General features: G+C 43.6%; 1 protein-coding gene across 1 annotated transcript; it reads left to right on the forward strand.

Moving 5' to 3' along the window:
* Positions 1 to 166: 166 nt before the first annotated feature.
* cdk9 (cyclin-dependent kinase 9 (CDC2-related kinase)) lies at positions 167 to 6237 on the forward strand. The gene is made up of 8 exons (XM_063889539.1): positions 167 to 362; positions 487 to 600; positions 3599 to 3680; positions 3909 to 3999; positions 4148 to 4314; positions 4416 to 4587; positions 4838 to 4986; positions 5133 to 6237. The coding sequence occupies exons 1-8, from the start codon at positions 322 to 324 to the stop codon at positions 5496 to 5498; spliced, it is 1182 nt and encodes a 393-aa protein (XP_063745609.1). The 5' UTR covers positions 167 to 321; the 3' UTR covers positions 5499 to 6237.
* The last annotated feature ends 8956 nt before the right edge of the window (positions 6238 to 15193 follow it).

Consider the following 15193-nt stretch of genomic DNA (forward strand, 5'->3'; position numbering starts at 1 on the left):
GGGCTGATTATATTTACCATCATTAATCCTAATCTGCCTAGCAACTAAAGGGATTAAATACATGTAGCGGAGTAAAAGTACACCACTTTACAGAGTCCAGCAGGTAGCGGTAAATGCAACTAAGAGCCGTTTTCCAACTGCCATTAAAACAACAGAAGAAGAAGAACGGTTGCCGTGACACAAGGCTGGTGAGTAGAATTTAAGAAAGGGTAAATGACATAATGTTACACACTCTTGTACAGTAGGTGGCGGTATGCACCTTAAAGTTGGTTGCGATCCGCCATTAAACCTGGAGAAGAAGAAGAGCAAACGGTAGCAGCAATGCAGCGAGAGAAAACAAGCAACGCCGGCGCGGCTGAAAAGTAAGAATATAACTATTTACACTTTTACTTTTAACATATGTGTATTGTTATTGAGCTAATTTACCGTCCTTATGTATCTCATGTTAACAACAGTGTGCTAACATTAGTTTGTTTACCTCATCAGGCCCGACCGTGAGGCCGCCATCATGTCCAAATACTACGATGGAGTGGAATTTCCTTTCTGTGATGAGTTCTCCAAATATGAGAAAATGGCAAAAATAGGACAAGGAACCTTCGGGTGAGAAACCCACAGACATGTTTACCCTGTGACATGTTGACCGTGTGACCTGCACTCTCTCTCTCTCTCTGTGTGTGTGTGTGTGTGTGTGTGTGTGTGTGTGTGTGTGTGTGTGTGTGTGTGTGTGTGTGTGTGTGTGTGTGTGTGTGTGTGTGTGTGTGTGTGTGTGTGTGTGTGTGTGTGTGTGTGTGTGTGTGTGTGTGTGTGTGTGTGTGTGCAGGATTAAGAGTCAGTGGTCCCCTGGGCCTGTGACGACGAGAAACCCCCCCCCCCCCCAAAAGAAGCACCACGCTAACCCTCACGTGCAAATCAGCGGTGTTAAAGGTTGCGCTAAAAGCACAGTCGAATTTTATTCACGTGTATCTTGAGGATTTACAACAAGTCAAAGAACACACATAAGCACATAAGTCACAAATAAGCAGTCGCAATGCAAGGGGCCCAAACCCCTACATCACACAGATCACATCACCCATAAGAAAACTGCTTGAAATCATGCATCGTCATCAAGGCTAGACCAGTGGTGGGCCGTCAGGGCCAGCAAGGCCTTCTCTGCTGGCCTAAACATCATCAGAATATAAATTACATGTTGATATATTTTTTCCACAAATACGTATTAAATTATTCCCCATAGTCTATTCTCTTCATTTTATAGCGTTCGTCTTGGCTGCGCTGCTTCCAGCCTCAGAACGAGATTTGGAGGGCTGGCCTTTATGTTAGAGCTTTTATCCAATCATATTTCAGCCATAATGTGTTGCTAGGGTCAAAGAAATCTGCCCTTAGGCCTTCAGAATCAACAGTGCGGGCGGCTGTAAGCTTAAAGTGAACGCAAACAAAACTGTGGCGTTAACCAATCAGATTTCGAGGTGGCGACAACGGGCCAGCTAGCAGGCATACGCTAACGTTAGCACGTGCACATCTTCTGATTGGATACGCACTATTGAGAGGCAGAGCTAGGCAGTAGGCAGAGCCATACAGTCTATGGGCAAAGCTAGCAAACAGAACTAGAACTTGAGCGAGCTAATTTGTGTAGATTTCTACAAGCTATTTTTTTCAACCCACAATGGCTGAAGGAGGAGAAGAGATCAATTTGGTCGAAGATATAATTACAACGCCATTTTCAAAACGAACTTTTCAAGTAAAGCTACACATCTTGAAAAGGGAACGACCAACTCCAACGCTAGCGAGCCTAGCACAGCAGGGAAACTACGAGCGGCAAATTGTACTGCCAGGAATGCCTGGTATTTGCAACTGATCGATTTGGTGTTTGGAGCCACACTAAATTTGCAAACTTGAGTTGTCTAACCAAGGCAGCAGCGAGACACCAAAGCACAGCTGGGCACTTTGAAGCACTGGTGCTTTTGAAAACCTTTGGGGACACCCGAGTGGATCTACAGCTCAACGAACAAGTGCGCAGGGAAACGGAGCTCCACAACGAAAGGGTGAACAAAAATAGGGAAATATTGAAAGACTGATTGATTGTGTCCTGTTTTTGGGTAAACAGGAACTTTCATTTAGGGGACACGATGAAAGCGCCGAGTCCAGAAACAGAGGAAACTACGTGGAGCTTCTTTCTTTTCTTGCTGAGAACAACACAGATTTGCATTACCACCTGTACACAAACAACATGTTTACTGGGACGTCAGGCAAAATACAAAACGACCTGATTTATGCTATTGCTGAAGTGATGGGAGAAGAGATCAAAATGGAGATTAAAAAAGCACCCTTTGTCGCTGTTATGGTGGACGAGACGTCAGATTTGGGTAATGTAGCACAGCTGGCACTTGTTCTGCGTTATGTGACGGACACAGGTGTCAAGGAGCGGTTTGTCAGATAATCTGATTCATTAAGTTAACTGTAAATGCTGATGTATTGATTATAAATGCTTCGGAAATATTAATATAACTCTGTTGTACTTGACTATGTTAAGGTGATGCAACGCCCGGTTATACTGCGTTTCTGTCTAAATGTATAGTTTGTAGAGCCATGGCGTCATAATGATGGTATTAAGAGGTGGAATAATTCAGGTAGGACTGTGTAGGACATCACTGAAGGCCTAGGTGTGAAATGCACGGCCCGCCACTGGGCTAAACAATATTCCAACCTTCGAAAAGGGGGGCCATCTTGCAAAAGGTTGGGAACCCCTGCTTTATGGTATAACCTACCCCATTCTAACTGATTTAAGGGCCCTTTTCCGATATTAGGGATGAATAACATTGATAAGCTGTGGTTCAGGAGCACTGTATGACCTATCATATGCCATTCTATTTAATTTGGGCGGGGGGGCTTTAACGTATGAGGGATGAATTAATTACACAACCCGTGGCATATGATTGGGGGGCCCTGTTGAGATATATTACATAATGTAACCAATGTTATGGCTTCAGGGCCCCTTTAATTGTAGTATGTTGTAGAGACAATATTGAAATGGTAGCCCGGAGGCTTGGGCTTCAGGGACCCCTTGGCTCTTGGGCCCCTGGGCCTGTGCCCGGTAGGCCCGTGCAGTAATCCATCCGTGTGTGTGGGGCTAATGCTAGCTGTGCTAATAGCTAGCTTTAGTCAAACAGAATGTAGGGCTGGGTAATCGGATGTTTATTAGGTAACGTTTAGTGGCTAATCACTTGTAAATAATTGATTGCTATTTTTCTAAATAACACTCATATTACACTGATATTACACACTAGTTTTCACCCATGTTACACCAGTATTACACGCTTCATTATACCCATATTACACTGTTAATGCACCTACTTTACACATTAATGCAGGCCAATGACACCCATGTAATACCCATGTACCACCAATATTACACATGCATTTACCCCTAAGTTACAGCCCTTTTCACCCATGTTACACCCGTCTTACACCCATCCTACATTGCTAGAAGTCACTCACCACTGTAGTTCACAGTGACGGCTCTGTTTCCTTTCTTTGTAAGTGTTCGTATTCAAATTGTGATAAAAGTTTACACTTTTTTATTGTTTTAATATCCATTTTATAGGGAGGTGTTCAAAGCCAAGCACAGACAAACTGGGAAGAAGGTCGCACTGAAGAAGGTTCTGATGGAAAATGAGAAAGAAGGGGTGAGAGAACCTATTACAGAGCCCGATGCACCCTCTCTTTTATAGACGTTCATTTGTTTTTACTGCATATAAAAACTGCCATTTCTTTTTTGTATGACTGGGATAACGAGCAAACCGACCAGAGTTTGCTTTAACTAAACCAAACGGGTCAGATGTAAAAGCACCCTGACGTTTGACAATAAAAGTACAGGTTTATCAAACAAATGTCTTCTGGCTGCTTTGTTCCAGTTTCCAATCACAGCTCTGAGAGAGATCAAGATCCTCCAGCTGCTCAAACACGAGAACGTGGTCAATCTGATTGAGATCTGCAGAACCAAAGGTTGGTGTGACAATAGGAAGTCTATAAATGTACAATCCATTCCTGTCTTCTAAGTTTGTTTGGTTTAACTGTTACCTTAGGGAGCAGGAAGGACATTTAGTGACAACAATGTCTGTCTTTTTTCTCTCCCCTGTCCTTGCTCTTGAAGCTACTCAGTTCAACAGGTACAAAGGCAGCATCTACCTGGTGTTTGACTTCTGTGAGCACGACCTGGCCGGGCTGCTGAGCAACGCCAACGTGAAGTTCACCCTGGCAGAGATCAAGAAGGTCATGCAGATGCTGCTCAATGGACTGTACTACATCCACAGAAACAAGGTGAGACACAACGAGAAACACCCACTGTCTCTTTGGATGGATTTAAAGCAACATCCTCACTGTTTAAATCACCTCCATAACATTTCCTTTCCTTGGGTCAGATCCTCCACAGGGACATGAAGGCAGCCAACGTGCTGATCACCAGAGACGGGGTCCTGAAGCTGGCCGACTTTGGTCTGGCTCGGGCCTTCAGCCTGGCTAAGAACAGCCAGGGGAACCGCTACACCAACCGCGTGGTCACCCTGTGGTACAGACCTCCAGAGCTGCTGCTGGGTGCGTCGGACGACACACAGACAGACAGATACACACACTTGGTTCTGCAATATCTCCAGAATTGACATCACTGTACCACTCGCGCTTCTATTGGCTAGCGCTCCAACACATTGTACGTGATAGGCTAAGGGGCGGGACAGCTCTAAGCGGTTGACCAATCAGAACAGAGCTGGCCAGCTAACCAATCAGTATGAGAAAAATAAAAGGCGTGGCATTAACTTTTTATTTATCTACTATTTCTTTCTGTCAGGCGAGCGAGACTATGGCCCCCCCATCGACCTGTGGGGAGCAGGCTGCATCATGGCGGAGATGTGGACCAGAAGTCCCATAATGCAAGGCAACACAGAGCAGCATCAGCTCACACTCATCAGCCAGCTGTGCGGCTCCATCACTGCGGAGGTAAGGAACAGGAACATGGCTTTAGAGCAGGGGGGGTCATTTTAGTTCAGGGGCCACATACAGCCAAATTGGTTCTGTAAAATCATAGCATAATAAATACCTCCAAATTGTCGACTGGATCCTGAACCGTTTCATCTTTCCCTCAGGTGTGGCCCGGCGTGGATAAGAAGTACGAGCTCTACCAGAAGATGGAGCTTCCTAAAGGCCAGAAGAGGAAAGTGAAGGACCGTCTGAAGGCCTACGTCAAGGACCCGTACGCTCTGGACCTAATAGACAAGCTGCTGGTGCTGGACCCGGCGCAGCGCATAGACAGCGACGACGCACTCAACCACGACTTCTTCTGGTCCGACCCCATGCCCTCGGACCTGAAGAACATGCTCTCCACCCACAACACCTCCATGTTCGAGTATCTGGCCCCACCCAGACGGAGAGGCCACATGCCGCAGCAGCAGCCCAACCAGAACAGGAACCCTGCCACCACCAGCCAGACGGAGTTCGATCGGGTGTTCTAGCTTCCAGAGGCTTAAGGAAAGTAGTTCCAGCCTGAAGCTCCACATTCCTCTCCTGGTCCAGGCTTGGCTGCGGACAGTTTTTGATTTCTTTTGATTTTGAAATCCTGCAAGCCTGTTATAATATTCCTTTTTAGTGCCTTTTCGGGCGGGGGTCCATGCACTGATTGCTCCATTGCCCCGCTGGTGTTTTTATTTTTACACGTTCTCACATTTTCACTCCAAAAGCTTCTATTTTTATTAAGAATGATAAACCTTTGATCAAACCATTTAACAAAACCACACACATTTCTGAACCAGAACAAACCCAGAATAAAAGTATTCTGTGAGACGTGTAAGGTTGTTTTTAATTTTTAAAGGAGCTGGAATTTCCTCCATCCTGCTGGTAATAGCAATGAAATCCTATTTAAGATTATTTCACTGACAGTTTACACTTTTACTTTTGATACTACAATGTTTTTTTTCTGAAAATACTTTAACTTTCCTTTAGTTTGAGTCTGAATTATGTGGTTGAGATTCCTAGCTTGACTGTGAACAGCTGACTTGTATAAAACGTTAAACCCTGTTCAGCATCTTTGATGTTTCAAGGCTTTATTGGTCATATGCACAGCAGATACAACGTATATGTTGGCAATGAAAATCTTATGTCGCGTGCTCCTCCAACAACTCAACATACATGGTGCAAATACATGTTCCCAGACTGTTGTCCACCATGTTAATAAAACATAAGGATTGTACCTTTCACACTCTTCCTCCAGCAGGTGGCGCTAACCTATCAGTGTTTATGAGCAATGGGGAAGACACAGCTTCAGCCTTCCAGATCTTAGTGCAACCCTTTCCTTTGATATCCTCTCAGGGGAGTCATGCATGTTAAAATATATCCAGAGGTGGGAGAAGTACTCAGATCTTGTACTTGAGTAGAAGTACTCAGGTCTTGTACTTGAGTAAAGGAGAAGTACTCAGATCTTGTACTTGAGTAAGTAGAAGTACTCAGGTCTTGTACTTGAGTAAAGTAGAAGTACTCAGATCTTGTACTTGAGTAAAGTAGAAGTACTCAGATCTTGTACTTGAGTAAAGTAGAAGTACTCAGATCTTGTACTTGAGTAAAGTAGAAGTACTCAGGTCTTGTAATTGAGTAAAGTAGAAGTACTCAGGTCTTGTACTTGAGTAAAGTAGAAGTACTCAGGTCTTGTACTTGAGTAAAGTAGAAGTACTCAGATCTTGTACTTGAGTAAGTAGAAGTACTTGAGTAAGTAGAAGTACTCAGGTCTTGTAATTGAGTAAAGTAGAAGTACTCAGATCTTGTAATTGAGTAAAGTAGAAGTACTCAGATCTTGTACTTGAGTAAAGTAGAAGTACTTGAGTAAAGTAGAAGTACTCAGATCTTGTAATTGAGTAAAGTAGAAGTACTCAGATCTTGTACTTGAGTAAAGTAGAAGTACTCAGATCTTGTACTTGAGTAAAGTAGAAGTACTCAGATCTTGTACTTGAGTAAAGTAGAAGTACTCAGATCCTTGCACTAGAGTAAAGTAGAAGTACTCAGGTCTGTAATTGAGTAAAGTAGAAGTACTCAGATCTTGTACTTGAGTAAAGTAGAAGTACTCAGATCTTGTACTTGAGTAAAGTAGAAGTACTCAGATCTTGTACTTGAGTAAAGTAGAAGTACTCAGATCTTGTACTTGAGTAAAGTAGAAGTACTCAGATCTTGTTCTTGAGTAAAGTAGAAGTACTCAGATCTTGTACTTGAGTAAAGTAGAAGTACTCAGATCTTGTACTTGAGTAAAGTAGAAGTACTCAGTCTTGTACTTGAGTAAAGTAGAAGTACTCAGATCTTTAATTGAGTAAAGTAGAAGTACTCAGATCTTGTACTTGAGTAAAGTAGAAGTACTCAGATCTTGTACTTGAGTAAAGTAGAAGTACTCAGATCTTGTACTTGAGTAAAGTAGAAGTACTCAGTTCTTGAGTATCTTGTACTTGAGTAAAGTAGAAGTACTCAGGTCTTGTTCTTGAGTAAAGTAGAAGTACTCAGATCTTGTACTTGAGTAAAGTAGAAGTACTCAGATCTTGTACTTGAGTAAAGTAGAAGTACTCAGATCTTGTACTTGAGTAAAGTAGAAGTACTCAGGTCTTGTACTTGAGTAAAGTAGAAGTACTCAGGTCTTGTACTTGAGTAAAGTAGAAGTACTCAGGTCTTGTACTTGAGTAAAGTAGAAGTACCAGAGTGTAGGAATACTCTGTCACAGTAAAGTATTCTAAATGTTCCTCCAGTGAAAGTAGAAAGTACTCTCCTCTAAATGTACTTAAAGTAGCGACAGTAAAAGTAGTCATTGTCTGATTGGTCCATTTCAGAATAATATCTCTGATATGTTTTATAATGATTGATCATTAAAGTGTTCTCAGAGCTGGTAAAGGTGCAGCTAGTTTGAATGGCTTTGTATACTGCAGGGTAGCTGCTGGATTTACTGCAGGTGAACTACAGTCTGATTTAAGGGCTGATTATACTTACCATTCATCCTAATCTGCCTAGCAACTAAAGGGATTAAATTAACGTAGTGGAGTAAAAGTATGAAGTAGCATAATGACACAGAGAGACGATCAGTTATGGATATGTTGTTTTGCATGTGGATATTTTTGATAAGAATCACCTGAGGCTCAGAGCTTCACTCATGTTGGTTGTCAAACTGGAGCTTCCTCAGATGATGGATTGCTCTTTTAGTTCCAGATATCCTCCGCTGTCACTTCAGCTGAAGAGGCGGGGGAGGGGGTATTGACAACGATGACAACAACAACTAACATAAATTAGAAAGCGCTACAACGGACAGATGGGTCTCCGACTGCAGCCACCTGCATGCAGATGTCCTCTCAGTTCTCCAGCACAGAAACAACGCTGTCAGTCCATCAGCTCTGAGGATGGGAGGCCAGTATGCAGGATGAGGCTCTGAACTGGGCCAGGTGAGGCCTCAGGAGGGGCTGCACAGGCCTGTATATGGTGCTCTCTCTGAGGGATGGGATGACACGGCTGCAGGGCTGTGTTCGGGGTAAAGGCCGTGTCAGATTGGGATTAACGTCAATTCAGATTCCCAGTCGTCTCGCTGCTTCTGGGTGCTAGACAAACACGGCTGCTATATTTGGTGAAGTGCGGCTCTGTGAATCTGAACATGAGGATACATTCCTTCAGCTGCCTGTCATGATATCTGCAGAGGAATGAGAAGCATCCTTTACCGCAGAATCCTGGCATCTAAAATAATCCTTTTCCTTCTTTTGCAGCAAACTCTCTTAATCTACTCTTATTTTAGGCCTGTTTTGTGTGAGTTCTTCACTGGAGGCCCCGTGCAAACCATACCTGAACTGCTCATCCAAACAACTTCAGACTAGTAAGCAATACACCTGTATTGACAGAGCTGCATCTTACACACTGAAGTCAGCTCCACAGAAACACAGAGAGGCATACTGAGCAGAGGTTTTCATTTCCAAGTAGGAGTAGATCCTTTTGCACGGAAATATGTCCCAACCATCACCAAACACACAGCTGGCTTGGTTTACAGGCTAAAGACAAGCCGGGAGCAGTGGATTGAGAGGGGGTTTCTCAGTTTCAGTGATATAGGACCGGAGCTGTAGGGCTTTCTCTGAGAAAGTCTGTGTCTTGGAGCACTAGTCAGCTTCTTTGGCCAAAGATAGAAGATGCTAGTTTACGATGAGCAGCCTAATCCTGATCTGACACCTGATCCTGGAATGTTCTCACTGTTGCAACACATTTGTCTCTTGCTAGAATGATTTTGAGGTAATCTGTTAGGTAAACTGTACGGAAAGGGAATCTACCGGGCAGAGAAATGGGACACACCCCGATAAACTATAGGAAGCTTGAGAACACAGGCCCGGACAGCACAAATCATCATTCAAACATATGGAATTAATGTATTATTTAGAAATGTACAACACAAAAACATAACCCACGCTAACCAAAAACCCTGGAAACTAAACCATAACTACTTAATCAGCGACGTCTGAGTGTATAGACTTTCACATGACGTTATAGATTCAGGTATCAGGTGTACAGTGGAGGCTCCTTCCTAAAAGCCTCATGATGTATCTGTGTTATTCACACTATCACTGCAGCTGTTTCCAGCTCACTTGTCATGTTACATTGTTGTTGACAGTTTACTTTAAGGAGCCAATCAGGAGAGCCACACAAATGTACTTCAACACTTTCTCCCCTCTCTTCCCTTTCTCATTTTCCTCCCTCCATCACCTCCTCAGCTCTAGCCAGCGGCGCCTGTGTGCTGCTGATGGCATCCTGCGTGCAGGGCAGCACACATGAAAGGGGTCCTGTCACTCACTTGAGGCGACCATATGTGTGCCTGCATGAGCTCTGTGCCAGCGGCGGGCTGCCTCTGCCAGAAGACATTAGGGAAGCAGCAGGGTGTCATTAAGGCGGCACCATGATTGATTAACCGTAAATCTAGAGCATGAGACCTAGCCGTCCCACACACACACACACACACACACACACACACACACACTGAGGAGGAGATGGAGACAGAGGGAGCCCCCTGCAGATCTGAGGGTGTAATTGCATTAGCTGCCCGGTAGGGAGAGGATGAGCTTGGCTTGCTCTGAAATGAACACAGTCAGGGGCCCCATGAAGCCATTAGGGGCCCTCCAGCCCTCTGCTGCACTCCTAAGGCGGATTTCATATTCAGTTTTTCCCTCAGCGGCTCTCAGAGCGGTGGGGAGCTAATGGCAGATCCCAGTGGCTTATCCGTAGCAATGGATGGATCTCTGTCGAGGGAAATGAAAGCGGAGTTTTTGCACTAAAGCTGTACGGGAAGAAAGACACGGGGAAACATGACATTTAAGACATCATCATCATCAGTTTTCAGGCAAGAAAAGTTGGGGAGACATGGGGGTCTCAGCTCCCTGATCGCCATTAAAGCTTGGTAACCATCCTCAAGTGAATCAATGGAAACAAAAATCAATCAAAAGATCTAAAGGATGGAGTCTCTACTATAATGCTGGGCAAGTCTCTGGTTTTGCAGGGAAGTTTGACAGCTGTCTCAGAATCAGAATACCTCAATCCGTCCCACAGACGGGACAAAGACAAAGACAAAGACCTGATTTATCAAACACAATTCAGTCAGCGTTTGCTTAATGTATAACGCTTAGACAGCATTCATACTATGACTGTTACTGCATTTTTTGTATGAAATATCTTGGATTCTTCTTTTCTAAGGTTACATTATCATTTAAAACTCACCTGTTCACCATGGCCTTTGACCCCTACCCCCCACTGCTCTTTAATAAACAAATGAATCATTTTTACTTTATTATTTACCCTACTTGTTTGTTTGTCTGTCCTTACAACATGTAAAGCGGCCTTGGGTCCTTACACGATTCATCATCATCATCATCATCATCATCATCATCATCATCATCATCATCATCATCATCATCATCATCATCATCATTATTCCTTTTAGTTATTTATTTTTCGTTTTTGATATTGAGGTAGTCCAAAACTAACAGATATGTTGATGCTCAGATTACTGATTACATGTTTTGTAACGCATGCTTCCCGACATCTCGCTGACCCAACACAGATCCATAAAACTTGAGCACCATGTGTAAAAACCCCGGCCTCTAATGGCGTCTGCCTCCCATCTCCTCCCCTCCGACTCCCGGAGTCCTGCGGGGAGATGAGTGATGATGTCAGCAGAGGCTTAGCACCGGCACCGCTCGGCTAATGTTGTGTTTGGTATTAGCATGCACGAGGCACTTAAACTCCCACTGATTTGGATGAAAAAACATTTGGGATAGGGCTCATCAATCATCGCGAGCACACAGGAGCTGTCAGAATCCTGCGGTGCTCTGCATGCTCGTGTGTGTGTTACACGGCAGCTACAACACACACTGTCTCCTACAGATGATGCACTTTAATCTCTTCCTCGTTTGTGTGTGTGTGTGTGTGTGTGTGTGTGTGTGTGTGTGTGTGTGTGTGTGTGTGTGTGGGAGCAGAGGAGGGGGCGGGACACCTGGACACCCCTGGACACCCCAGCTTATCATAATGTTGGTTTTATGGATTCCAGGGTGAGGACACACTTCATTATGCTGCTTGGAGGAGGGACTGCAGTCATTTGTCCTCAAAGCTTACTGATGACACAACCGAAGTGATGGTGGACCCAACGCTCACAGGAAGTGGGACGTTAGCTTCAGGGTCTGCAGGACACCCCGTCTACACCTGCACCATCAGCCACATCAGGAGCAAGATTAAACCATCCCATATTCAGAAACACTCATATGCATGCTTTGGCCTTCAGACAAACAGACTTAACTTTGCCTCTTTTTATTAAAAACACACATTTAGAATGTTTAGGAGCTGGGCCGATGATTTCAGGATTATCTTTTTGGTCAAATATTAAATATCACTATATGAACTCTGTAAGAATGTCCATGAGCAATGTTTGCTAGAGGGGGTAGGACTAGAAACGTGTGCTTCTTCTTGCTCCTTTTGAACAAGAACTTTTATCAGTTATACCCTGTAAAGAAATCTTTGTGAACATGTTCAAAACATTGGCTGAAAGAAAGACGTGCACGTTACCCACTCCCCTTTTAATTACAGGTTGTTGTTTTGAGTCCTTTATTTATTTATCCTTTTTTGCTCAATGTTTCTGTTGCTGTATCCGTCTCTGTCTGTCAGCACTTTGCAAACGTGTGTGTAATATAAACAATTTGTTTCATAATTATTATTAAAGTATAATTACTCAGAAAAAGACCCTTTCACAGATATATCCTTTACAGCACATTAAGATAAGATAAGATGGACCTTTGTTAATCCCTGTGGGGAAATTCAGGAGTTTATGCAGCAACAGATAGAGAAAGAAAAACAGTACAGATTCAGACAAGGATACAAACATTAAAGTGAATAAGGAGATTGTTTTTTTTGTGTGTGGGCGACTTGTTAAAGGGCTTCACCAGACAGTTGGGGCACTCACAAGTCACCAATTCAAAGTGGGAGAGGATGCATTGGAGGCTGAGATGACTTGAGTTTTAGTCTGTTGTATGGGTAGCTAAAAAAAAAAACACAAACTCAGGATCATAGATTTCCCATAATGCAACTTAAATTATACCGTATTCCAAACTAGTGTGTTCTCCATTACCAGCCAGGATAACCCTGAACACATCAGCGGAATGACGTGTCCTTTTCTACAACAAGTAAACTGACACGTTATAAAATGTGCTGCAATATCAGACTGATCCGAAGCACGACGTTAGAATCTACTGAGCGTGAAGTGTGAGTGCAGTGGAGGTGACTTACCCTGTGAAGAAGATTCCCAGAAGAGTATAATAAGATAGATGTGATGTGTGTGTACTCCACACATACCTCAACTTTTTGGAGCAGTATTGTTTGCATCCCAACATTACTCAGTGCAGTATTTAATAGTTTCAGTGTACAGACTGGGCACCAACAGGGACATCTATTTCTAAGGAAACTATAAAGTAAGGTGTAGATCTACTTTCACTTCACATCAATACATGTTGGGGTAAGCAGATTGGAAATGAAGTAAATAGATAACACATCCCTGCAGAGATACCATATGTAGTTTTTGAACCGAACACAATATAGTTTGAGTGAACACAGACTCAAGGATCACTGTCATCATGTGAGGCTCAGATCAGCTGTGGTGGTGACCAGCAGAGAGCAGCATGGAGCCTGAACCCAGCAGGAGTCAGGGTGGCTGTCACACTGTGGGCAACTGCTTTTATCTGCCCCGCATTAAATATGTCCCAACATCTGGGAGGATTGGCAAGCTGACCTACCAGGAACATGCATAGGGCCATCTTAGCCTTAGCCTCACTAACAACAGCAGATCTTTGGTGGAAGAAGAGGAGGATGCTCCCTTAGACTCACTCTCTGGGTAAACACATCATATCTTAATCCCCTCTTACTGAATTTATTTCCACACACACATCAAACACAAACCTTTATGCCTCAACCCTGAAACCTTTCAAGCCTTGACAGGTATCTATTTGGACTTGCACCCATGCGATTATTGAGTTCAGGGAGTTCACAGAGGTCCTGTGTTTGGTCACCTTCCTGCCTGCTTTGTTGGGAAGGGTCTACAGGTCTTCGACACGCCTTTGTCATCTTTTTCTTTTACAGGATTCCCCCGACCCCCGGGTCCCCTAGAGGCTGGCCCGACTGAATATCAAAAAGAGCAATTTGACTGGGCCTTTGAGAGGCTGAGGCGTAATGTCAGCGCTGGGCTCTTGCAGATGGAGAAAGGAGAGGGAAATGTCAATGCAGATTTTTATCAGCCGAGTCGACACAGAGCGCCCTCTTGGTGGCCAGCAAGAAAACTGCCTTTTATTGCCCACATTTCAGAGCTTCAGCCGGGATCTGAGGATTCGCTTTAACAGTCGGCCCCCCCGAGCCTCTGGGAGAAGACTCAAGGACACCAAAACAAAAAGGTTTGTTTCAGTAACAACTTTTTACTTTGTTGAAAACTTCTTATCTTTGGTTGATATGCGTCACTGCAGGGTCAGGTTTCTCTTTGACTGTCATCTGAAATGTGAAGCACAAACAAACAAACTAACACACAAACAAAAACAAAGAGATGCTGAATTTTGGCCCACAAGTTAAACTGGAATTCCAGCTCCTCTGAGTCTGCTTCACCACAAATGGTCCTTTAGTTTTTATTCAGTCCTCTGATTGTCATGTCTCAGAAAGATAATTTCAGTTGTATTTTATTTTCAATATGATAATGAGCCTCACCTTCTGTAAATTCAAAGTGTGTGCAACCAATCAGGGAAGAGTAAAGCCAGACCAAAGCAATGCGTTGAGGAAAAGCACCTGTAACCTACCCTTATGAAGGGTTTAGGAATAGATTGATATTCATTTATTAATCAGGTTGTGAACCGGTTGCTTGCCAAATAGTGAGCCCACCTGTATCTGTACTGCTAAGCCTTATATTGGCTACTTATCCTAAGAGATGCCAATAATCAACTCAGTGAACAACAGAACCCAGGATGCTGGCTGATGAAGAAGACAAGGTAAGCTAGGTAGCCAATATAAGGCTTAGTCATCTTGCCTAATAATGAGCCTGTGTCGATGTATGAAAACTATGTTAGAACTGGTTTATAAATGGTCCAAGGGTCTTATGGTTAAGTGGTAACCAAATGCCTTCTCTTGCTTTACATTTCATCCTTTATCTTGTTAGGGGTTCTAAAGCCCGGCTGCAACAAAGAGGGGAGACCAGATGAATTGTAACGCAACAAAAATGTTATATTTATATCCGAATAAAAAGACAAACCACTAAAACACAAATGAAAGTGACTATGGGTGTGTGAGTGAGCTCCAAAAGTCTTTAAAGTTAGAGTGAATGGTCTGATTTAGAAAGCACAATGTGTGTGTATGTAAAGTCCGACCTTTGTGTTCCATGCATGATCATTCCACACCTTACTGATGAGTGTAACGACAGGAAACGTGGCAGAGAGTGAACGCTCCTCCTGAGCTGCTCTCATCTGGTCAGCCATCTGCTTCTCCTCATCCTGCTTCAGTGGCTTTTGATGCTCACAAGCAATTTCCTTTAGATGACTATCACATTACATCAAATTAAACTGCATTACCTCACACCCAATGAGGAGGTTTGTTTAGTCAACAGATGGCCCGCTTATCCTGGGAAAGTATAACACATGCCTGC

The sequence above is a fragment of the Eleginops maclovinus genome, chromosome 8 (assembly GCF_036324505.1).
Source record: "Eleginops maclovinus isolate JMC-PN-2008 ecotype Puerto Natales chromosome 8, JC_Emac_rtc_rv5, whole genome shotgun sequence".
NCBI classification, from domain to species: Eukaryota; Metazoa; Chordata; class Actinopteri; order Perciformes; family Eleginopidae; genus Eleginops; species Eleginops maclovinus.

Bases quoted from the DNA above. Each gene is read 5' to 3' on its own strand.
- cdk9 (XM_063889539.1), top strand. From the start codon at position 322: ATGCAGCGAGAGAAAACAAGCAACGCCGGCGCGGCTGAAAA. The intron at 4,588-4,837 runs GTGCGTCGGACG...TCTTTCTGTCAG, and splicing joins ACCTCCAGAGCTGCTGCTGG to GCGAGCGAGACTATGGCCCC. The intron at 4,987-5,132 runs GTAAGGAACAGG...TCTTTCCCTCAG, and splicing joins GCGGCTCCATCACTGCGGAG to GTGTGGCCCGGCGTGGATAA.